The 23,820-nt window shown below is 40.6% G+C and overlaps 1 protein-coding gene across 15 annotated transcripts in view; it reads left to right on the top strand.

Annotated features, from left to right (window-relative positions):
* Nucleotides 1-23,820, top strand: part of ZNF567 (zinc finger protein 567) — an 84,348-nt gene that overhangs the window by 41,467 nt on the left and 19,061 nt on the right. For 11 of the 15 annotated variants that reach the window (XM_037991263.2, XM_007996523.3, XM_037991261.2 and 8 more), the window contains 3 exons: nucleotides 4,549-4,675; nucleotides 4,946-5,032; nucleotides 11,794-15,477. In XM_037991263.2, coding sequence (XP_037847191.1) covers nucleotides 4,549-4,675; nucleotides 4,946-5,032; nucleotides 11,794-13,514 — 1,935 coding nt within the window. In that variant the 3' untranslated portion in view covers nucleotides 13,515-15,477. The other 4 variants (XM_073016590.1, XM_073016588.1, XM_073016589.1 and 1 more) reach the window with 2 other exon arrangements.

The following is a 23,820-nucleotide window of genomic DNA, read 5'->3' as shown; positions in this document are numbered from 1 at the left end:
ACTATGTTACCCAGGCTGCTTATGAACTCCTGGGCTGAAGTGATCCTCCCACCTTGGCCTCCCAAACTGTCGGGATTACAGCTGTGAGCCACCACACCCAGCCTATTTGAATCTTGCTTTCATAGACACTGATAATCTCTGCCTTCTCATTGGAGTGTTTAGTCCATTTACATTGAATACAAGTAAAGGTATAGTTGGATTTAGGGCAGTCATTTTTGCTATTTGTTTTATGATTGCCTAACCTGTTTGGTTTTGCATTTCTTTTTTTTTTTTTTTTTTTTTGAGATAGAATCTTGTTCTGTCCCCAGGCTGGAATACAGTGGTGCCATCTCAGCTGACTACAACTTCTGCCTCAGCCTCCCTAATAGCTGGGACTATAGGTGTGCACCACCACACTCAGCTAATTTTTGTATTTTTGGTAGAGACAGGGTTTTGCTATGTTGGTCAGTCTGGTCTCAAACTCCTGGGCTCAGGTCATCCGCCAGCCTCAGCCTCCTAAAGTGCTGGGATTACAGGCCTATTTTTTAGAGCAGTTTTAAGTTCATGTCAAAACTGAACAGAAAAACAGAAAGATCCTATATACTTATTCCCTGCACACACACAGTATCTCTCACTATCAGTATCTGGCACCAGAGAAGTCCATTTGTATAAACGCTGGAGCTACATTAACACGTTATTGTCACCCAAAATTCATAGTTTACATTAGCGTTCACTGTTGATATTGCTATTGTGGGTTTTGACAAATATATAATGGCATATATTCACCATTATATTATCTTACAAAATGGTTTCACTGCCCTGAAAATCCTCTTTGCTCTGCCTGTTTATCCCTCCCACCCTGCTACCCCCTGGAAACCACTGATCTTTTTACTCTCTCCAAAATGTTGCCTTTTCCAGAATGCCATATGGTTAGAATCTGGAAGGCTGTATACCATGTAGCTTTTTCAGAGTGGCTTCATTCACTTGGTAATATGCATTTAAATTCCTCCTAACCTGTTTTTGCTTATCTATTCCTACATTCTGTTGTATTTTGTGTCAGTCACATACGTTTTAATGATTCACTTTCATTCCTCTGTTACCTTTTTAGTTATGCGTTTGCATTTTTTGCGTGATTGCCCTAGGATTACAGTATGGATCTTCAGCTTATCAGGATTTTCTTAGGGTTAATGTTAAATTAGTTATGGTAAAAAATATATCAATCTTGCCACATTATAGTTTCATTTATTAATACCTGTCTTTTACTTTTTTGTTTGCCATATATATGATATTTATGTTTGTAATAAATGGTATTGGAATGTTTATTTTAAGTCAAGGTTCTATAGTCCACAGGCCAAATCCAGCCTATTTCAAACCTATTTTGTACAGATTGTGAGCTAAGAATTGTCTTTGCATTTGAAACGTTTGAAAACATTTACAAGAAAAAATATTTCTGACACACTAAAACTTCATGAAATTTAAACATTAGTGTCCATAACTAAGTTTTATTGAAACACATCTTTGCTCATTTATTTACATATTATCTATGGTTGCTTTCATGCTAAAATAACAGAGACATTCCCTGACTGCTGCTTGAAATAGTTGTGTCTTGTAAAGAAGAAAGGAAATGAATATTTACACTCTTAAAATTTTTCTTATTTTCTTCATACCTTCTTAAAGACCTTAGTGTTATTTTTACCTTAAGCCTGAAGAATTTCCTATAGGCCCCACTCCCCCGCCTTCCCCCGCCCCAGAGATGGAGGTCTTACTTTGTTGCCCAGGGTGATCTCAAACTCCTAGCTTCAAGCAGTCTTCCTACCTCAGCCCCGCAAAGTGCCCAGATTACAGAAGTAAGCCACCACGCCTGGCCTGTTAGCATTTTTGATGTTGCAGTCCTGCTGGTGATGAATTCTCTAGGTTTCATTTGAAAATATTTTGATGTTGCCTTCATTTTGAATGTATAGTTTGCTGCATGTGGAATTCTTGGCTATGTAGCAGTTTAATTAGGATTTGGCTAAGTGTGGTTTTCTTTGGTGTTTATCCTTTTAGGGTTAAACTCTTTGAATATGTAAGTTAAAAGTTCTTGCCAAATTTGGATGTGTTAGGCCATTATTTCCATAAAATTAATTTATGCCCTTTCTTTTTCTCTCCCCATTCTGGGATTCGAATTATATCCATGTTGGATTTTTGAATATGACCCACAGATCTTTGTGAGTCTGTTCATTTTTCATGATTCTTTTTTCTTTCTGTTCAGATTACTTACTTTCTCTTGATTAATTTACACGGATACTGATTCCGTATTTCTGCTCTGCTATTGAGCTTATCTAGTTAATTTTTTATTTCAGTTATTTCTTTGAATACATTTAGAACAGCTACTTTGTAGCCTTTGTTTTTTTTGTTTTTGTTTTTGTTTTTTTTTTTTGCAAAATCCAACATCAGGGCTCACTAGGAGTTAGTTTCTGTGATTGTCTTTTGGTGACTACAGGTCTTATTCCCCCACTCCTTTTTGTTTTGTTTTGTTTTGTTTGCATGTTTAGTAATTTTTGCTAGAAAACTGGACATGATAAATAGTATTGTAATCCAAATTCTGTTACGTCTGTTATGTTCTTCTGAGAATTATTATTATTAGTAGTAGTAGTAGTAGATAATTAGCTTGCTTGTAATCAAACATCAAACTTTGTCTCCCTGCTCAGTATAAAGTAACTGATATATCCTCCTGGTTCTTCAAGCTTCTAGCTGCTGCCTTTTACCCTAACCTCCTGAAAGCAGATAGGTTCTCCCTTGTGTTCATGTACTTTTCTCTCAGTCAAGGAATTGGTGAGTGTTTAGATTTGGGGGCTTACGTCCTGCATTTCTCTTTTTCAAGTTTTACCCTCTACACTTCCTGCTGCTTTGTCAGTGCAAGCTGTGACACCTTAATCCAGTAAGCCTCCAGTTTTATTCTTCTTGGGCTGTGAGCAGGTTGTAGAATACCATCAGTCAAGAAGCAGAAGCCTTAGAATCTTACTAGGTGCACTTTTATTTTTCAAGATTCTTTTCTGTTGTAGTTTTGTCTGCTTTTTGCTAAGCCCTCTGTGATCTCTCCAACACATGCATATTTTATCAACCAGGAGTTGTGGCAGAGTTTATGCTCAGATTTTCATTTTCATCCTTTCTGCAGTTCCCTCGCTTCCAGAATTAACCTAAATTTCCAGCTCTCGTTTCTTTTTTATTCTTTTTTTTTTTTTTTTGTAACAGTGTCTCTCTCTGTCACCCAGACTGGAGTGCAGGGTCACAACCTCGGCTCACTGCAACCTCCGTCTCCCGGGTTCAAGCAATTCTACTGCCTCAGCCTCCCAATTAGCTAGGATTACAGGCGCCCACCACCACACCCAGCTAAGTTTTGTATTTTTAGTAGAGACAGGGTTTCACCATGTTAATTAGGCTGGTCTCAAACTCCTGACCTCAGATGAGCCACCACGCCCAGCCTCAGGCTCTTGTTTCTGTCCTCCATCACCTTTGAGGAGGTAAGTGGTGGTTTTATGCCATGAGAGCTGTGGGGTTTCAGGTACCATGATGCAAAAAAAGCCACAAAATTAGCAGTTATTGTACATTGCAGTTGCTGTCCTTCAAGGATAAGCTCTTTTCCCATTTCTGCCTGCTTTGGTTGCTTTCCAGTGCCTTCTATTAGTTGTTTATTGTATGGCATGTGCACATTTTATAATTACTATCTGAGGGACTGTTTCCCTTACTGTTTTACTCTGTTATTGCTGCATGCTGAAAAATCTCACCAAGCACATACAAACCATTTTCTTCATGTATAACATACTCATGTTAAATGGGGAAACACTTACTTCATTAGTGAAGCCTGAGAAATTGTTCTACCTTTGTGATACATGCTGTATCTTGTACATATTTCTTTGTTGTACCTTCTTGCAGGTTTGTGTTGACTTACATCTTCTTGCAAGTATGTGTTACATGCCTCTGGTAACTTCTGAGCAGAAACGGTGTTTGTCTTGGCACTTCCATAAATAAATACAGTTTTCGGCATTAAGTGACTTCACAGCAAATATTCTTAGAATGTGTTGTTTAAAAAATAACTGATGGGTATTTTTACCTTGATTTTTGTTTCCCATTCAATATAAATCATAAAACAGGGAAAATTGTAGTCTTTCTATACAAGGATTCATATGAATGCCACAAGGAAGCAGGGTCAAAAGTAGTTCCCAATATCCAGTCCACCTGTTCTTTTCTTTTTTTTTTTTTTTTTTTTTGATGGAGTCTTGCTCTGTCACCCAGGCTGGAATGCAGTGGCATGATCTGGGCTCACTGCAACCTCCACTTCCTGGTTTCAAACTGTTCTCCTGCCTCAGCCTCCCATGTAACTGGGATTACAGGTGCGCGCCACTATGCCTAGCTAATTTTTTGTATTCTTAGTAGACATGGGGTTTCATCATCTTGGCCAGGGTGGTCTTTAACTCCTGACCTCAAGTGATCCACACACCTCGGCCTCCCAAAGTGTTGGGATTACAGGCGTGAGCCACTGTACCCAGCCAAGTCCACCTGTTCTGATTACAGTTCCTTCCATTCTAGGGATCAGTGTCATTCAGTGATGTGACTGTGGACTTCACTCAGGAGGAGTGGCAGCACCTGGATCATGCTCAGAAGACTCTATATATGGATGTGATGTTGGAAAACTATTGCCACCTCATCTCTGTGGGTAAGAAAAATTCTCTTTGAAATTTTCAGTAGCATGTACTTCCTCTCAAAGTGCCTAAAGTATGTATAATCTTGAATTTCAGGAATAAAAGGTGATGAATTCCTTTTGGTTAGCAGAATGAATGATTGTGTCTTCACTTGCCCAGTGCAAGATGCTACCTAGATTGATACACAAATGGGTATCTTAATTTGCAGTACTGAACATGCACCCTTCCTCATTTTCCAACAGTATTATAGCCCAATCAACGTAAGCCTTTTTTTCCCTTATCAGGGTGTCACATGACCAAACCTGATGTGATCCTCAAGTTGGAACGAGGAGAAGAGCCATGGACATCATTTTCAGGTCATACCTGCTTGGGTGAGTTTCTGGCTCCTAGGCAGACCTAGCAGAATGTGAATTTAAAGAGGTCAAATGGTGGGTGATACCTTTGAACTGTTTCAGGAGTATCTTTTTAAAGGCTCCTGACCTCTGAAAACCTTCACGCCTATAATCTGCACTTTGGGAGGCCAAGGTAAGAGTTTCAGGCCACGAGTTCAAAGCCAGCCTGGATAGCATAGCAAGACCCCAGCACTACAAAAAGACAAAAATAAAAACTTAGCCAAGGTTGGGTGTGGTGTCTCATACCTGTCATCCCAGCACTTTGGGAGGCCAAGATGGGCAGATCCCTTAAGCCCAGGAGTTTGCGACCAGCCTGGGAATCATGGCAAAACCCCATCTTTACAAAAAAAAAAAAAAAAGTTAGCTGGGCATGGTGTTGTGCACCTTTAGTCCCAGCTACTCAGGAAGCTAAGGTGGGAGGATCACTTGAGCCCAGGAGGTCAAGTCTGTGGTCAGCCATGATTACACCGCTCCAGCCTGGAGACAGAGCAAGATCCTGTCTCAAAAAAAAAAAAAAGAAAAGCCAGGAATGATGGCATACACTTGTGGTTCCAGCTACTTAGAAGGTTGAGGTAGGAGAATCACTTGAGCCCAAGGGTTCAAGGTTACAGTGAGCTAGAATTACGCCACTACATGCCAGCCTGGGCTACAGAGCCAAGACCCTGTCTCAAAAACGAAAACAGAACCAGACTTTTAAATATCACTCTTTCTGCTGGGCATGGTGGCTCACACCTGTAATCCTAGCACTTCGCGAGGCTGAGGCAGGTGGATCACCTGAGGTCGGGAGTTTGAAACCAACCTGGCCAACATAGTGAAACTCTGTCTCTACTAAAAATACAAAAATTAGCTGGGTGTGGTGGCACATGCCTGTAATCCCAGCCACTCGGGAGTCTGAGATCGGAGAATCGCTTAAACACAGTAGGCAGAGGTTCCAGTGAGCCAAGATCATGCCACTGCACCTGGGCAATACAGCAAGACTCCATTTCAAAACACACACACACACACACACACACACACACATATATCACTCTTCCCAAATACATTCGTTCCTAGTTTGCTTCATATTATCAAAAATAACTGCCACTCTGAGTGTACCATAAGCCTTCTTTCTTTTAGATCTTTTTTATTGACTTGTGTCTCTTTTTCCAGCATTCTCAGTTCTTATCTTGCCATTGTGATAGATTTCATCAGGAAAGCTTTATGTATTTATTTATTTTTGGTTGTTTTTTGTTTTTGTTTTTGAGATGGAATCTTACTCTGTTGCCCACGCTGGAGTGCAGTGGTGTGATCTCAGCTCACTGCAACTTCCGCCTCCCGGGTTCAAGCAATTCTTCTGCCTTGACCTCCTAAGTAGCTGGGATTATAGGCGTGCACCAACAGGCCCAGCTAACTTTTTTGTATTTTTAGTAGAGGTGGGATTTCACCATATTGGCCAGGCTGGTCTCAAACTCCTGAGCTTGTGATCTGCCCACCTCAGCTTCCCAGAGTGCTGGGATTACAGACTTGAGCCACTGCACCTGGCACCATTATAATAGATTTCTTTCAGGCTTTCTTCAGCCTGTCTTTAAAAAGAGAGAAAATTATTGGTTAGTGGTCCTCTTCTTACTTAACATTTCCTTTCCTTCATACCACCTCGGCTTTGTTTTCTGTGCTAAGTTCCCCTTCTCACTACAAATTTAGCTGTTAATTTTAGAACTCACTTAACACAACCCAGGTTGATAAAGTCAAAGTTGTCATTTTCTTCCATTAAACCTTTGTGGTTCATTTTACATGGCTTTTCATCATTCCTGCAATCAATCCTTCATTTAAGTGATATAACACTAATTCTTATCCTAACTCCTTGAATGCTTATTTACAACTTGGCCTCTTTTCTTCACCACTGTGGCTATATCACCTGAAAAATGCTTGGCATATAATAGTCACAACAGATTTTATTTTTTAAAATATATGTTTATTGTTTCACTGGACACTTGGTCTCATTTCTCTCATATGCCCTCACATGATCTACCTTTCAATTATAATGATTCCATCCATTCTCAGACTGACACTCTTTATTTTATGTGTAGCTGGCACTGACGTCAATATACAAAGCACATTTCTCCTACCTTCACTCCAGTTCATCAGGCGTACTACAGTCTATCATCTCACCTGTTTTCTGACAATGTGTCAGAAATGAAAATCACTGGCTTTTTCAGCTCTTAAAATTTTTCCCATTTATTTATTTATTTATTTGTTATTTATTATTATTATTATTTTTTGAGACGGAGTCTTGCTCTGTCGGCCAGGCTGGAGTGCAGTGGTGCAATCTTGGCTCACTGCAACCTCCGCCTCCTGGGTTCACGCCATTCTCCTGCCTCAGCCTCCCAAGTAGCTGGGACTACAGGCGCCAGCCACCACGCCCAGCTAATTTTTTGTATGTTTAGTAGAGACGGGGTTTCAGTGTGTTAGCCAGGATGGTCTCAATCTCCTGACCTTGTGATCTGCCTGCCTTGACCTCCCAAAGTGCTGGGATTACAGGCATGAGCCACCACGCCCAGCCATAGGGATTTATTATTTTTGAGATGGAGTCCTGCTCTGTCGCCCAGGCTGGAGTACAGTGGTGCGATCTCGGCTCACTGCAAATTCCACCTCCTGGGTTCAAGTGATTTTCCTGCCTCCGCCTCTAGAGTAGCTGGGATTACAGGTGCCCACCACCACGCCCAGCTAATTTCTGTATTTTTAGTAGAGATGGGGTTTCGCCATGTTGGCCAGGCTGGTCTTCAACTCCAGACCTCAGGTGATCCACCCGCCTCAACCTCCCAAAGTGCTCAGATTACAGGCATGAGCCACTGTGCCCGGCCTCCCAAAGTGCTCCAATTACAGGCATGAGCCACCGTGCCTGTCCTCCCATTATTTAATTCAATATTATTATTATTATTATTATTATTATTTTTTTTTTTTTGAGATGGAGTTTCACTCTTGGTGCCCAGGCTGGAGTGCAATGGGGTGATCTTCACTCACCGCAACCTCCGGCTCCCAGGTTCAAGGAATTCTCTTGCCTCAGCCTCCCTAGTAGCTGGGATTACAGGCATGTGCTACCATGCCCGGCTAATTTTGTATTTTTAGTAGAGATGGGGTTTCTCCCTGTTGGTCAGGCTGGTCTTGAACTCCTGACCTCAGGTGATCTGCCCGACTTGGCCTCCCAAAGTACTGGGATTATAGGCATGAGCCACTGCGCCCGACCCTTCCAAAATTATTTTGTTTCTACTACAAAGTCAACTTGGTTTTTCTGTTTCTCTTACCATCTCTTCACAATTTGTGATATGGTTATCAGCTTGTGAAATATATTGACATCCTCCCATATTCTCATTTCTCAGTGACATCATACAAAATGACAACTATCTTATTTCATGTATTTATTACTGGAATTACCATTTGTCTTTATGATAAGTTTTGTCTGGATTCATTCAATGTTTATTGTTACTTTCCTCACAAAGTATCCCATCAATTTTTCCCTATTTTTTTTATCGTTTATTATATGAAATTGAAATTTTTTTCAGGAACTGTCACAATAAGCCCTCATCTGGTCTTTTCAACTTTCTCTTGGAGAAAATTCTTGATAATTTCCACATGATCTAGTCTCCTAATTGTTGTTCATGAATGTAGGGTTTGTTATCACATAGATACTTTTCATTGTGTTGTGTTCTCCCTTTATACTATATGTCGTTTTTGTTTTGGTTTTTTTTTTTTTTTTGAGACGGAGTCTCACTCTGTCGCCCAGGCTGGAGTGCAGTGGCTTGATCTTGGCTCACTGCACGCTCTGCCTTCCTGGTTCATGCCATTCTCCTGCCTCAGCCTCCTGAGTAGCTGGGACTACAGGTGCCTGCCACCACGCCCGGCTAATTTTTTGTATTTTTTATTAGAGACGGGGTTTCACCGTGTTAGCCAGGATGGTCTTGATCTCCTGACCTTGTGATCCGCCCGCCTTGGCCTCCCAAAGTGCTGAGATTACAGGCGTGAGCCACCACGCCCGGCCTATACTATATATCTTCTAAGTCTCGGGATTTCTCTGTGAACTCTTCGTTGATTACTGCACATCATATCTACCTTACTTTTTTTCTGAATTCCTGTGCTAACTACTGACTGTAACGCAAACATGCACAGTTATTTAATACAGTCATATAATTTCATTCCTAATTGTTTATGCTTAAGGATTTTTAAGGATGCTTCAGGATTCTTTCCCTCAAAAATAAGATCCCTTTTGAATCTTCATTTCTTTGAGGGAATCAAGCATTCTTTTCCTCAAAGATAAGATTCCTTTTGAACCTTCATTACTGTGGTATTATTTAACATGTTAGGTGTTCAGTAGTTGCTGCGTTAATTGCTTATGGAGCTATGTAAGGGAGATATCTTTTCATCCATTCAGAAAGCACATACTAGCAAGTTCTTTTTAGATGTACCTACTCATGCTGTATCCCTATACGTTGTGCTTGAAGTGGTTGCATTCTGCCAGACATCACCTAACTATGATTATGAAGTGATCATGTAAACTCAAAAGAATTTTCTTTTTTTAAGACGGAGTCTCGCTCTGTCATCCAGGCTGCAGTGCAGTGGTGTGATCTCGGCTCACTGTAAACTCCACCTCCCAGGTTCAATTGATGCTCCTGACTCAGCCTCCGGAGTAGCTGGGACTACAGGCGCATGCCACCATGACTGGCCAGCTTTTTTTGTATTTTTATTAGGGACAGTTTCACCATGTTGGCCAGGCTGGTCTGGAACTCCTGACCTCAGGTGATCTGTCCACCTCGGCCTGTCAAAGTGCTGGGATTACAAGCATGAGCCACTGTGCCCAGCCCAAAAGAGTTTAAAGATCACCAAAAAAGTATTTCTATGACAAAGGATCACTATCAAGTCTGCATTTTTCATGAAATATTTATGTCAAAGTGTAAGGTTGTTAAAAGAGTTGTTAACATAGTTTTTATAGACAATAATTATATTGAAAATTTTAAAGAAATAGAGCTTAAGGCCAGGCGTGGCACTCTAGCCTGGTCGACAGAGCGAGACTCCGTCTCAAAAAAAAAGAAATAGAGCTTAAAATGGTGGGAGAAATATATGAAGGGTTTATGAGATGGTGGAATGATACGATTTCTTTGAAGATTCTCTGAAGATAAATGGAAGTAAACCTGGAAGGCAAGCTAATTAATTAAAAGAATGTGTACACAAGCGTGTTTTTAGGAATAAGTAAGGTATATATAGGGCAGTAAGTATCAGGCCTGACAGAGGCAAAAACTACCTGTTATAAACAGGTGAGATCTGTCAGGTATGTGGACAACCCTGAAAACTTGTGAGAATATGAAAAATGAATCTAGACAATATAGTTTTGTTTACAGGAGAAATTCCTTGTATATGTTAGTATTGGAGTTTTTGGACTTAATGAAGAAATAGATTTTTGAGCATAGCTTTAACATTGCTTCATTAGATATAGATGATTGCAAGGTAAGTACAGTTAGAAATAGCTATACTGTTATAAGAGAAATGAAGGTTAAAGTTAATGTATGATCTAGGACCAGATTATTTAATCTACCATATGAAATTAGTATTCTGATCTACCATATGAAAAGCTGGAATAAAGGAATGTTACTGCATTGGGGAAGGATGTAAGCCAGTCTTTCCTTAAATCTGAAAAAGTGAGTCAGTAACTGAAAAGAGGACTAGTCATGAGAACTTTGTTATTGAACAATTCTGAAAGAAGTGATTTAGCAGCTGTCTGAAAACGGCAATTGAATATATTCTGATCTGTTTTAAAGTTGCTATTGGAAGTATTTTGCTAATTTTCCCTTCATAAGAGAAAATAATTCCTACCTATGTAGAGGATTAGAGCATAGACTATAGGATTGTTTTGCTAAATACTAGAAAATGAATTGATAATTTGAAAGCTAAATTAATCAATGACAACTACATAGAGAGAGGAGGTGGGTTCAACAGCTGTATGTGTTTTACCACAGTCATCTAGGGATGTGTGTATAAAAGTATTGGTGATCGGCCAGGCACAGTGGCTCGTACCTGTAATCCCAGCACTTTGGGAGGCCAAGGCGGGCAGATCAAGAGGTCAGGAGTTCGAGACCAGCCTGGCCGGCCTGGTGAAACCCCATCTCTACTAAAAATACAAAAAAGTAGCTAGGCATGGTGGCACGTGCCTGTAATCCCAGCTACTCAGGAGGCTGAGGCAGGAGGATCACTTGAACCCGGGAGGCAGAGGTTGTGGTGAGCTGAGATCATGCCACTGCACTCCAGCCTGGGCGACAAAGTGAGACTCTGTCTTTAAAAAAAAAAAAATTATAGGTGATCTGTGTCCTCCAGAAGTAATCTTTCCTCTAGTATTTTCACTAAACAAAGATTTTTACTAATTTTTCTTGTCCATCCTACTTACATTTTAATGCTTTTGATACGTTCACTTCATTTTTTCTGAACACTTACCTAACCATCAACCCCCTTCTACCATTCTTTGACTTCTTGGTTGGTTTCACTTTCTCTAGGTTCTAGTGCAAAATGCAGAAGGTATTAATGCTTATTCTTTACATCTTCATCCTTTTCCACTCTGAAGCAGTTTTTGTTTAGGTTCCCCTCCCCGCACCCCCGCCAGGCCAGTGGTCATTTGTCCTGGGTCTCTTTTTGTGCCATATGCTAGACCCTAGTAAAATTCCTTTGCATAGCAAATGTGTGAAGATTCACAAATTGTTATCAATTATATTCTTTTCTAGAAGAAAACTGGAAAGCTGAAGACTTTTTAGTAAAATTCAAGGAACACCAAGAGAAGTATTCTAGATCAGTTGTAAGCATCAACCACAAAAAACTGGTGAAGGAGAAGAGTAAAATATATGAAAAGACATTTACTCTAGGCAAAAACCCTGTTAATTCAAAAAATCTACCTCCTGAATATGATACTCATGGAAGGATTTTGAAAAATGTTTCAGAATTAATCATCAGTAATCTAAATCCTACAAGAAAGAGACTTAGTGAGTATAATGGGTATGGGAAATCACTCCTGAGTACTAAACAAGAGACTACTCATCCTGAAGTCAAATCCCATAATCAAAGTGACAGAGCTTTCAGTCATAATGAAGTTCTTATGCAGTATCAGAAAACAGAAATTCCAGCACAGTCATTTGGATATAATGACTGTGAAAAATCAGTCCTTAAAAGGGGAGGCCTGATTACACATAATAGACCTTACAGAGGAGAAAACCCATCTGTATATAATAAAAAGAGAAGAGCAACCAATATTGAAAAAAAACATACATGCAATGAATGTGGTAAATCCTTCTGCAGGAAATCAGTATTGATTCTGCATCAGGGAATTCACTCAGAAGAAAAACCCTATCAATGTCATCAATGTGGAAATGCATTTAGAAGGAAATCATATCTCATTGATCATCAGAGGACTCACACAGGAGAGAAACCCTTTGTTTGCAATGAATGTGGTAAGTCCTTCCGCCTAAAGACAGCCCTAACTGATCATCAGAGAACACACACAGGGGAGAAATCATATGAATGTCTGCAGTGTAGGAATGCCTTCAGATTGAAGTCACACCTCATTCGTCATCAGAGAACTCACACGGGAGAGAAACCATATGAGTGTAATGACTGTGGGAAGTCCTTCCGCCAGAAGACCACACTCTCTCTACATCAGAGAATTCATACAGGTGAGAAACCCTATATTTGTAAAGAATGTGGGAAGTCCTTTCACCAGAAGGCAAATCTTACTGTACACCAGAGAACTCATACAGGGGAAAAGCCCTACATTTGTAATGAATGTGGGAAATCTTTCTCCCAGAAGACAACCCTTGCTCTTCATGAGAAAACCCATAATGAAGAGAAACCCTATATTTGTAGTGAATGTGGAAAGTCTTTCCGCCAGAAGACAACCCTTGTGGCACATCAGAGAACACATACAGGGGAGAAATCTTACGAATGTCCTCACTGTGGGAAGGCCTTTAGAATGAAGTCATACCTCATTGATCATCACCGAACTCACACGGGAGAGAAACCGTATGAATGTAATGAATGTGGTAAATCATTCAGTCAAAAGACAAATCTCAATCTACATCAGAGAATTCATACGGGAGAGAAACCCTATATTTGTAATGAATGTGGGAAGTCCTTTCGCCAGAAAGCAACCCTCACTGTACATCAGAAAATACATACAGGCCAGAAATCCTATGAATGTCCTCAGTGTGGGAAAGCCTTTAGCAGGAAGTCATATCTCATTCATCATCAAAGAACTCATACGGGAGAGAAACCATATAAATGTAGTGAATGTGGAAAGTGCTTCCGCCAGAAGACAAATCTTATTGTACATCAGAGAACTCACACAGGTGAGAAACCCTATGTTTGTAATGAATGTGGTAAGTCTTTCAGTTATAAGAGAAACCTCATTGTCCATCAAAGAACTCACAAGGGAGAAAACATTGAAATGCAATAAATGATGTGGTTTCGGCCGGGCGCGGTGGCTGAAGCCTGTAATCCCAGCACTCTGGGAGGCCGAGGCGGGTGGATCACGAGGTCAGGAGATCGAGACCATCCTGGCTAACATGGTGAAACCCCGTCTCTACTAAAAATACAAAAAACTAGCCGGGCGTGGTAGTGGGCGCCTGTAGTCCCAGCTACTCGGAGGCTGAGGCGGGAGAATGGCATGAACCCGGGAGGCGGAGCTTGTAGTGAGCCGAGATCGTGCCACTGCGCTCCAGCCTGGGCAACACAGCGAGACTCTGTCTCAAAAAAAAAAAAAAAAAGATGTGGTTTCTTATATGAATTCTTTACAAGCTATTGTAAACCTTTAGTTTTAAAAAGAAAAGCATGCTGAAACATGTTAATGTACTTTTAAATCAAGTCTAATAATTATTAAAGTACCATACTGAATAACTGTCTACTGTTTACTAGCATATAAAATGGGTGTGATCATTATTATTGAACTCTATCAGCTATGAAGCTAAATTTTAAAGTCTTCAACTGCTCTTCCTACTGACTCAAATAGTTTATTTTTTAAAAATACTTACATAACACATGCAGAGACAAGATACGGAATGATTACAAGCATTAATCTCCATAAGAGAAAATATTTATGAACTATATTTCTCGTTGCACTCTGTAATAAAAAGCAGTTAGTTGTTACTTACCTAAGAGTTACCACTTCCGTAGCCTATAACATCAAAACGTAGTTTTTGCATGTTTACAATTTTATATATATATATTTTATCAGACATGAATTCTTTTATGTCTTGCTTATTTTCACTCAGTGTTTTTAAGATCTGTACATTATTGCACGTGGCAGTAGTGTATTTTCATTTTGCATACTATTCCATTTTAAGAATATATTCCTATTTATCCTATTGATGGATATTTGTATTTTTATACTTTTGTGTAATAATAAAATTGCTGCTGTAAATATTCTTGTTTATGTCATGTGTGTTTGTGTGTATGTATTTCTGTTGAATTTATACCTGGGACCGGAATTATTCCAAGAGTGTATACGAAGTTTTTTTTTTTTTTTTGGTCATTTAGACTGAAGAATTTCTACTAAAAAGAAACCTTGCGGTTTTATAATTGTGAAAAGGCTATAGATCATGGACATGTGAATGCAGTAAATGTAGACAGCCTTTAGCTGTCTCTCAATGCTTAAATGCAAAACAAGCAAATTCATATGGGAGGGAAATCCTCTAGTTGTCATGATTTTAGGGGTACTTCAGCCATAGCTTATTACATCTTATTTAATATCAAGGAATTAGAATTCATACAAAAGAAAGGGACATTGAGAAGCGAAATAGGTGAGGAAAATTTGAGAGTATCAGAGTCTTTTTTTTGTTTGTTTTTTTGAAACGGATTATCGCTCTGTTGCCCAGGCTGGAGTACAGTGGCGCAATCTTGGCTCACTGCAGCCTCTGCCTCCTGGGTTCAAGCGCTTCTCCTGCCTCAGCTTCCTGAGTAACTGGGATTACAGGCATGTGCCACTATGCCCAGCTAATTTTTATGTTTTTAGTAGAGACGGGGTTTCACCACGTTGGTCAGGCTGGTCTCGAACTCCTGACCTCATGATCCTCCTGCCTCGGCCTCCCAAAGTGCTGGGATTACGGGGTGACCCACCGTGCCTGGCTACAACACAAGCCTTTTATACTTTATGTCATAGGAAATGTAAGTCTCTGAAAATCCCAAATAAGTGACTAGAGATTTTTATGTTTGAGAATTGGAAATCTGCTAAGACAGTGACTTCCACAGTGTCCTTTTGGCAAGAAGAGTAAGCTCAGTGGCAACTTGAACAGCGTAATATTGCAGGTCCTTCCTGGGAAGGATTACTTACAACCAATATTTACTACATACATGAAGTCACTGTAATAAAATTCAGTAGAAATTGATATTTATTTATTTATTATTTTGAAACGGAGTCTCTATCGCCCAGGCTGGAGTGCAATGGCGTGGTCTCAACTCACTGCAACCTCCGCCTCCCGGGTTCAGATGATTCTCCTGCCTCAGCCTCCCGAGTAGCTGGTACTACAGGTGCGTGCCACCACACCCAGCTAATTTTTGTATTTTTAGTAGAGACAGGGTTTCACTGTGTTGGCCAGGCTGGTCTCGAACTCCTGACCTCGGGATCCATCTGCCTCGGCCTCCCAAAGTGCTGGGATTACAGGCGTGAGCCACCGTGCCCAGCCTGACAATTATTTTTTAAAAGATTTCGAACTGTAAACCGTGTCTGCATGAACAGGAAGATGGTTCATGGTTCAAATATTTGACTTTAAATATATTAAACAGACCCTCTAGCCTATTAGAAAGGAACAGCCATTGCCAATCAGTAGTAAATGGAACCATTGTTGTCAATCCTTATTTTTCTGATAATTTCATAGCAAAAGATGAACAGGGTGATGAGACAGCATAAAAATTTAGACTTGATAGTAGCATACAGAAAACACGTTGTATGTATGTGTGTATATATGTAAAATGCCTTGTCTATAATGACTAGACAGATGTCATTAAATTTAGCCTTAATTTATATATGCATAAAGAATTTTTAAAGAACATACATAGAATAAACCTATTAAGGTAACTAAAACAGGTAATTATAGGACTTAAAATCAGAACTGTGAGAACCCAAGGATGTTGTCATTGTGAATTTATAGGGGAGTTATATAGTAGTATATGCAAACAGTGGTGACTAATGGAAGAATTGTACTCATGACCAAAGATGCAAGCCTACCTTGTTTTTCTAGGTGGAGAAGATGGCCTAACTGGATGTTTGTCCTAGCATCAACCCACCAAAGATTTGGGGAACATGTGAGTCACATTCTCTGGAACATTGTGCTCCCCTTTGATTTTGCGTTTCCAGACATTTCAGTGGCTACCACAAAAAATAAAAAGTATCTGTGGTATCACTACATGTGCTGCCCTGTCTCCTGATTTACTGATTATCATGAAATAGCCATGTACTGTTTCAGTAGAACATTGTATCCAATGTCCACTTTATTTTCAAACATACTACATATATTCATGTTTTATAGCTCTTGGATATGAAGAACTAGAAAGTATGGTGTATTAATGGGCAGTTTTATAAATGGCCAAACTTCGAAACTTTGAGTCCGGGCATGGTGGCTCACACCTGTAATCCCAGCACTTTGGGAGGCTGAGATCGGCGGATCACCTAAGACCAGGAGTTTGAGACCAGCCTGGCCAACATGGTGAAACCCTCTCTCTACTAAAAATACAAAAGTTAGCCAGGTGTGTGGCGCATGCCTGTAATCCCAGCCACTGCCACTCGGGGGCTTGAGGCAGGAGAATCACTTGAACCCAGTAGGTGGAGGTTGCAGTGGGCCGAGATGATGCCATTACACTCCTGCCTGGGCAAGAGAGTGAGACTCCATCTCAAAAAGAAAATACAATCATTAACCCAGAGATTATTTAAGGATGTTTTGTTATCTAAGAAAACTTCCATTGTAGGATATATAAACAATTCACAAAAGTATTTGTATAATAATCATTGAGCATCTTTCCATAATCATGCTCATAACTTTCAGTTTTAACATATTCTTTGCATGAAAAACTGACTAAATAGTTTCTTATGAAACTGTCTGTATTTCAGTTTTTTTGTTTGTTTTTTGAGACAGTTTCACTCTTGTTGCCCAGGCTGGAGTACAATGGGACTATCTCGGCTCACCACAACCTCTGCCTCCTGAGTTCAAGCGATTCTCCCACCTCAGTCTCCTGAGTAGCTGGGATTACAGGCATGCACCACCATGCCTAGCTAATTTTGTATTTTTAGTAGAGACAGGGTTTCTCCATGTTGGTCAGGCTGGTCTCGAACACCTGACCTCAGGTGATCCACCCACCTCGGCCTCCCATAGTGCTGAGATTACAGGTGTGAGCCACCGCGCCCGGCCATATTTAATTTTTTTTTAACAATCATCATTCTGTTTTCCACAGTGGCTTCACCATTTTATATTCACAATGGCAATGCAAATTGTTTCAGATTTCTCAGGCCAGGTGTGGTGGCTCATGCCTGTAATCCCAGTGCTTTTGGAGGCTGAGGCAGTCCGATCAATTGAGGTCAGAAGTTCAAGACCAGCCTGGTCAACATGGCGAAACCCCATATCTACTAAAAATACAATAATTAGCAGGCTTAGTGGTGCGTGCCTGTAATCCCAGCTACTCAGGAGGCTGAAGCGGGAGAATTGTTTGAACCAGGCAGGCGGAGATTGCAGTGAGCAGAGATCGTGCCACTGCACTCCAGCCTTGGCGGAAAAGCAAGACTTCATCTCAACAAAAAAAAATTAGCTGGGCATGGTGGTGGGGTCCTGTAATCCCAGCTACTTGGGCGTCTGAGGAAGGGGAATAGCTTGAACCTGGGAGGCAGAGGTTGCAGTGAGCCGTGATTGTGCCACTGCACTCCAGTCTGAGTGACAGAGTGAGACTCCATCTCCAAAAAAAAAAAAAAAAAGTTCAAATATCGTTTTTTTTTCTTTTTTTTTTTTTTCTGAGACGGAGTCTCGCTCTGTCGCCCAGGCTGGAGTGCAGTGGCCGGATCTCAGCTCACTGCAAGCTCCGCCTCCCAGGTTTACGCCATTCTCCTGCCTCAGACTCCCGAGTAGCTGGGACCAGGCGCCCGCGACCTCGCCCGGCTAGTTTTTTGTATTTTTTAGTAGAGACGGAGTTTCACTGCGTTAACCAGGATGGTCTGGATCTCCTGACCTCGTGATCTGCCCATCTGGGCCTCCCAAAGTACTGGGATTACAGGCTTGAGCCACCATGCCCGGCCAAAAGTTCAAATTTCTCCATATTCTTCCTATCACTTATTTTCCTTTAAAATTTTTTTTGAATTATAGCCTTTTTTGTGGGTGTCAATTATCTCATTGATATTTTGATTTACATTTCCCTAATGATTAATAATGTAGGTTTCTTTCATTCTTGAATATATTTTGCTGAAAATAGGATTTGGGATTGAGAGTTCTTCCTTTTAGCACTTGAAAAATGTCACTTTATTTTTGGTCTTCATAGTTTCTCATAAGAAATCTGCTATTTAAAATTGTTTTCCTCTAAAAATATAGTATTTCTCTCTTGCTACTTTCAACATTTTTATTTTTTGTCTTTAATTTTCTTTGATTTATTTTTTTATTTTTATTTTTGAGATGGAGTTTCATTCTTGTTGCCCAGGCTGGGATGCAATGATGTGATCTCTGCTCACTGCAACCTCTGCCTCCCAGTTTCAAGCGATTCCCCTGTCTCAGCCTCCCAGGTAGCTGGGATTACAGGTGCATGCCACCACACCTGGCTAATTTTGGTATTTTTAGTAGAGACAGGGTTTCACCCTATTGGCCAAGCTGGTCTCGAACTACTGACCTCAGGTGATCTGCCTGCGTCGGCCTCCCAAAGTGCTGAGATTACAGGTGTGAACCACTGCACCTGACCTTGTCTTTAATTTTCACAAGTTGGGGATGATGTGTTGTAGTGTTACATTTTGGGGATGGGAAGGGTTATCTTGTTTAAATTCACTCAGCTTCTTGAATCTGTCTTTTGCCAAATTTGGTGAGTTTCCAGCAATTACTACTTTAAGTCTTTTGTGGTAGGGGAGAGGGGTTGTCTTGCTCTGTCACCCAGTCTGGAGTGCAGTGGCATGATCACAGCTCACTGCAGCCTCGACCTCCTGGGTTTAAGCGATCCTCCCACCTCAGCTTCCTGAGTAGCTGGGACTACAGGAACGTACCACCAGGCCTGGCTAACTTCTGTATGTTTTATAGAGACAGGGTATCACCATGTTATCCAGGCTTTCTTAAGTACTTTTTCAGCCCTGTCTTCTTTTTCCTCTCCTTCCAGGATTTCAAGGGCATGGATGTTAATCTTGTGTTACATTTTCACAGTTCCTCATTCTTTTCATGTTATTTTTTTCAGTGTACTATCTCTCTGTTGTTCAGATTGGGTAACTCCTATTGTTCTGTATTGCAGTTCACCGATTCCTCTGTCACCTCTTTGTCCCTCCATTTGAGCTTATTTTAGTTATATTTTCAATTCTATATTCTCTGTTTGGTTATTTTGCATGTCTTCTAATTTCTTGTCTGGACTATTTGTTGAGATATTGTATCTCATTTGTTTCAAGTGTGTGATTGTTCAGGCATTTTTATGATGTCTGCTTTATGTATTTATCAAATAATTCTGACATCATTGTCATCTTCATGCTCTTATCTTTTTGAGATTTTCCTGGTTATGTTTATTGAATTTCCATTGAAATGTGCAATTTTATCTATTTTGAGATTGTAGATCTTATTTAAACCTGTTTTAGCTGGCTTTCTGATACCACCCTGACATGGTCCCTGGCAAGTGTGTCATTTTGCTGTGCCACATAGGGGGTGAGAATCCAGATTTCCCACTCACCCTCCACTGACACCTGGGCGGAAGTGCTCCTCCTCACAGGTGTGAATGAGGAGTTCTGGCTCCCTATTAGTCACCATTTTATACCTCTCTTATACCCCAATAAGAGCCAGGGGTGCCTTGTTAATGGTTTCCATTTGCCTTCCACATACACCACAGAGGCAGGGCTGGCCCTGTTAGGCAGGATAGTGGTGAAGATCCTGACTTTACAATGCCTGCTCCGACACTGGCCCAGCAGGTAGTTAAACAAGTACCTTTTTACTGCTGCATATGGGGATGGAAATCCAGGTTCCCCACATGAGTCCAGGGGGCCTACGTAATTCCATCTGTAGTGTGATAGTCCTGGCTCCCTTCAGTCTTTCTGAAACCATCCTGGCAGGGAGGTCAGAGTATCTTGTTACAGCCTAGTGAGAGTAGAAGTCTAGGTTCCCTACTCAGCCTTTCCTAGGTGCATGTGTGGCATCAGGTGTTTTAGGTTCTTTTTTTTTTTTCCTGTGCTTTTTGGTTAGAGTAGATCTTTTTTTTTTTTTTTTGAGACAGAGTTTCACTTCTTCACCCAGGCTGGAGTGCAATGGTGCGATCTCAGTTCACTGCAACTTCTGCCTCCCAGGTTCAAGCAATTCTCCTGCCTCAGCCTCCCGAGTAGCTGGAATTACAGGTATGTGCCACCACACCTGGCTAATTTTGTATTTTTAGTAGAGAAAAGTTTTCCCATGTTGGTCAGGCTGGTCTCAAACTCCTGACCTCAAGTGATCGGCCTGCCTCGGCCTCCCAAAGTGCTGGGATTATAGGCTTGAGCCACTGCGCTTGGCTGAGTAGAGCAATTCTTATCTAGAAGTTTTGTCTCACTTAGGTGCCCTTTTCTTGGTCTTTTTCTACACAGAGCAGCCTTTTGTTAGGACATTTTTTCCTTTTTGAGACAGAGTCTCGCTCTGTCACCAAGCTGGAGTGCAGTGGCACAATCTCGGCTCACCGCAACCTCCACCTCCTGGGTTCAAGCAGTTCTCCCGCCTCAGCCTCCCGGGTATGGGATTACAGGCATGTGCCACCACACTCGGGTAATTTTGTATTTTTAGTAGAGATGGGGTTTCTCCATGTTGGTCAGGCTGGTCTTGAACTCCCAACTTCGTGATCTGCCCTCCTTGGCCTCCCGAAGTACTGGTATTACAGGCATGAGCCACCGCTCCTGGCCTGTTATTTGTTTGTTCATTTGTTTTTTTCTTTAGGCCAATAATAGATAAAACAATGCCATGTGCCTCCTAATGAGATGCACTGAGAAGGATACAACATCATGGCTGTAATGGTATTTCTGCTTAAAATGTATAACCTGTATCTAAAATGAGGAAACGTCAGACAAATCTGAATCGAGGTTATTAAGAACAATGATTCTAATTAAATTGCATGAAATACAGGAAAAGTAAGTAAATACTCTCTATTCCTGAATTTTAATGGGTGGGAGTATCACTTTGACCAGTCCAGCAGTAATACATATCACTAGCACATACATTATGGTATTTATGGACCATTTCCTGCTAAAAGAAACCAGGATTTCTTGGGAGAAGTGGCTGATTCCAAGTATAGGCAGAAAATTTTTAATGAGCCTGCAGTATTTTGTCATACCAGATAATAACAAAGCTAATTTAAAAAATCAGTAGATTAATGACAAAGCACTGCCAACTTGGAAAGGCTCCCAATGACCAAGGATAGGACAAATCAAGCTTAAATATAAAAATAATTTATATTTGAAACATACCAAATACATTTACATTTGAATAAATATAAATTACATTTACATTTATAAAAATAATTTATATTTGAAACACACCAAATACATTTAAATTCCCAAATTTATAGCAATATTAAAGAATCAGTGATCACAGAACAATAAGGAGCAAAGTTATTATCTTAAAAACTGGTATCTAAAAGGAAAAAATATATCTTGGTTATCCTATGTGAACAATACCAGTGGGGGTATCCAAGTAGCATCAGTGGGCAGCTTCTCTTTGTAAAGTATTCCAGCTAATGTATTTCAAATTTTTTTCTTCTGGAAATAATGTATTTATGTCATACCTGGTCTCCAAACCTGAAAAAAGCAAGAAAACAGATGTTGTTTTCCTGCACCAGGGGAAAAAAAACCCCAAACCGTGGAGATAAGTGATGAATTGAAAATAATGTACATTAGAAATATATTTCAATAATGTTTTTACACAACTTGAAGGAGGCAAAGAGTTTAGAGAGTAATGAAAGAGTATGTGGTGACGTTGGTGATGAAGCAAATAGGTTGTCATTGGCTCTAAAATTTAAGTGTTTGAAGACTACTCATTCCAAATGACGGAGCAGAAGAAAACTGGCTTCACTGCCCACCAACAGAAAACCAAAAACACGTGTGCATCACCAAGATTATCACCAACAATATCCTAGAACTCAGATATGAAGATCAGTCAGTTCTGGAGCTACAGAGAAGTGAAAAATCTCTGAGGAGTGGTAGCAGAATCAGACTTCCACACCCATGACGCCTCTTCCCCCATTCTGCCTGGCACCAAACATGTAGAAAATTTCCCCTCAACGCATGGTTTCTGTAGTGGAAAAAGTGAGATTGAGGCGCACCATCAGCCTCCCCACCATCTTGGCCTTGTCTTAACCCATGGGAAACTGGTTTGTAACTTGGCCAGAGGAGATGCCAAATCAGTGTGGTTAGGCCGGGTGCAGTGGCTCTCACCTGTAATCCCAGTTCTTTGGGAGGCCGAGGCGGGTGGATCACGAGGTCAGGAGATCGAGACCATCTGGCTAACACGGTGAAACCCCGTCTCTACTAAAAATACAAAAAATTAGCCAGGCATGGTGGCGGGCGCCTATTGTCCCAGCTACTCAGGAGGCTGAGGCAGGAGAATGGCATGAACCAGGGAGGCGGTGCTTGCAGTGAGCTGAGATCATGCCACTGTACTCCAGCCTAGGCGACAGAGTGAAACTCCATCTCAAAATAAATAAATAAATAAAAAAGATATATAAGAGCTTTATCCTCTAAGCCCAACATGTAGATCTTGTTTAAACTCAGTGTGGTTAGTCAACAGCACCATGCTGTAGGAGGTTCACTCCACAGATCTCTTGGGCACAAACCCCTAGCCAGCCCTCCCACACGGCCAGAATACCCACTTTAGGACCTACCCCATTAAGGAAGTGAATTGCTCCAACTGTTACTAAAGCTAAGGCAAACCAGGTTTTAAGGCACCACCTAGAGCTGAAAAGGAGGCAGTAACCTCATGATAAAGAACCTCTAAGCAAATATGTCCAGTAAAAATTGTAACAAGCCAGTCAGAGAACATTGGAATAAATAAATAATACTTCAATGCAAAGACATCAGTGTACATCCATAAGAAACACACCTAAAGAGGGAACCATGATCTTACCAAATGAACAAAGCAAGAAACCAGTAACTCACCCTAACAAGATGGCAATATGTGAGCTCTCTGACAAAAATTGAAAATAGCAGTTCTAAAGAAACTTAGTGATTTCCAAGATAAGACTGAAAAGCAATTCAGAAATGTATCAAAGAAATTTAACAAAGAAATTGAAAAAAATAGAAAAAATCAGAAATCTTGCAATTAAAAAATGAATTTTCTAAACAATTCATTATAGGCTCTCAATGGCAGAATGGGTGCAACAGAAGAAAGAATCCATGAGCTCCAAAATAAGCTATTTGAAAACAGAAAGTCAGAGGGGGAAAAAAAGAACACAGAATGAAAAGGAACAAAGATAATCTATAAGATGTAAAAAATTACCTCAAAAGACCAAATTTAAGAATCATTGGTATTTGGCCAGGTGCGGTGGCTCAAGCCTGTAATCCCAGCACTTTGGGAGGCCGAGACGGGCAGATCACAAGG

The sequence above is a fragment of the Chlorocebus sabaeus genome, chromosome 6, assembly GCF_047675955.1.
Source record: "Chlorocebus sabaeus isolate Y175 chromosome 6, mChlSab1.0.hap1, whole genome shotgun sequence".
NCBI lineage: Eukaryota > Metazoa > Chordata > Mammalia > Primates > Cercopithecidae > Chlorocebus > Chlorocebus sabaeus.
Note: the sequence above shows the minus strand (reverse complement) of the source record. Positions and strands in the feature narration are given on the sequence as shown.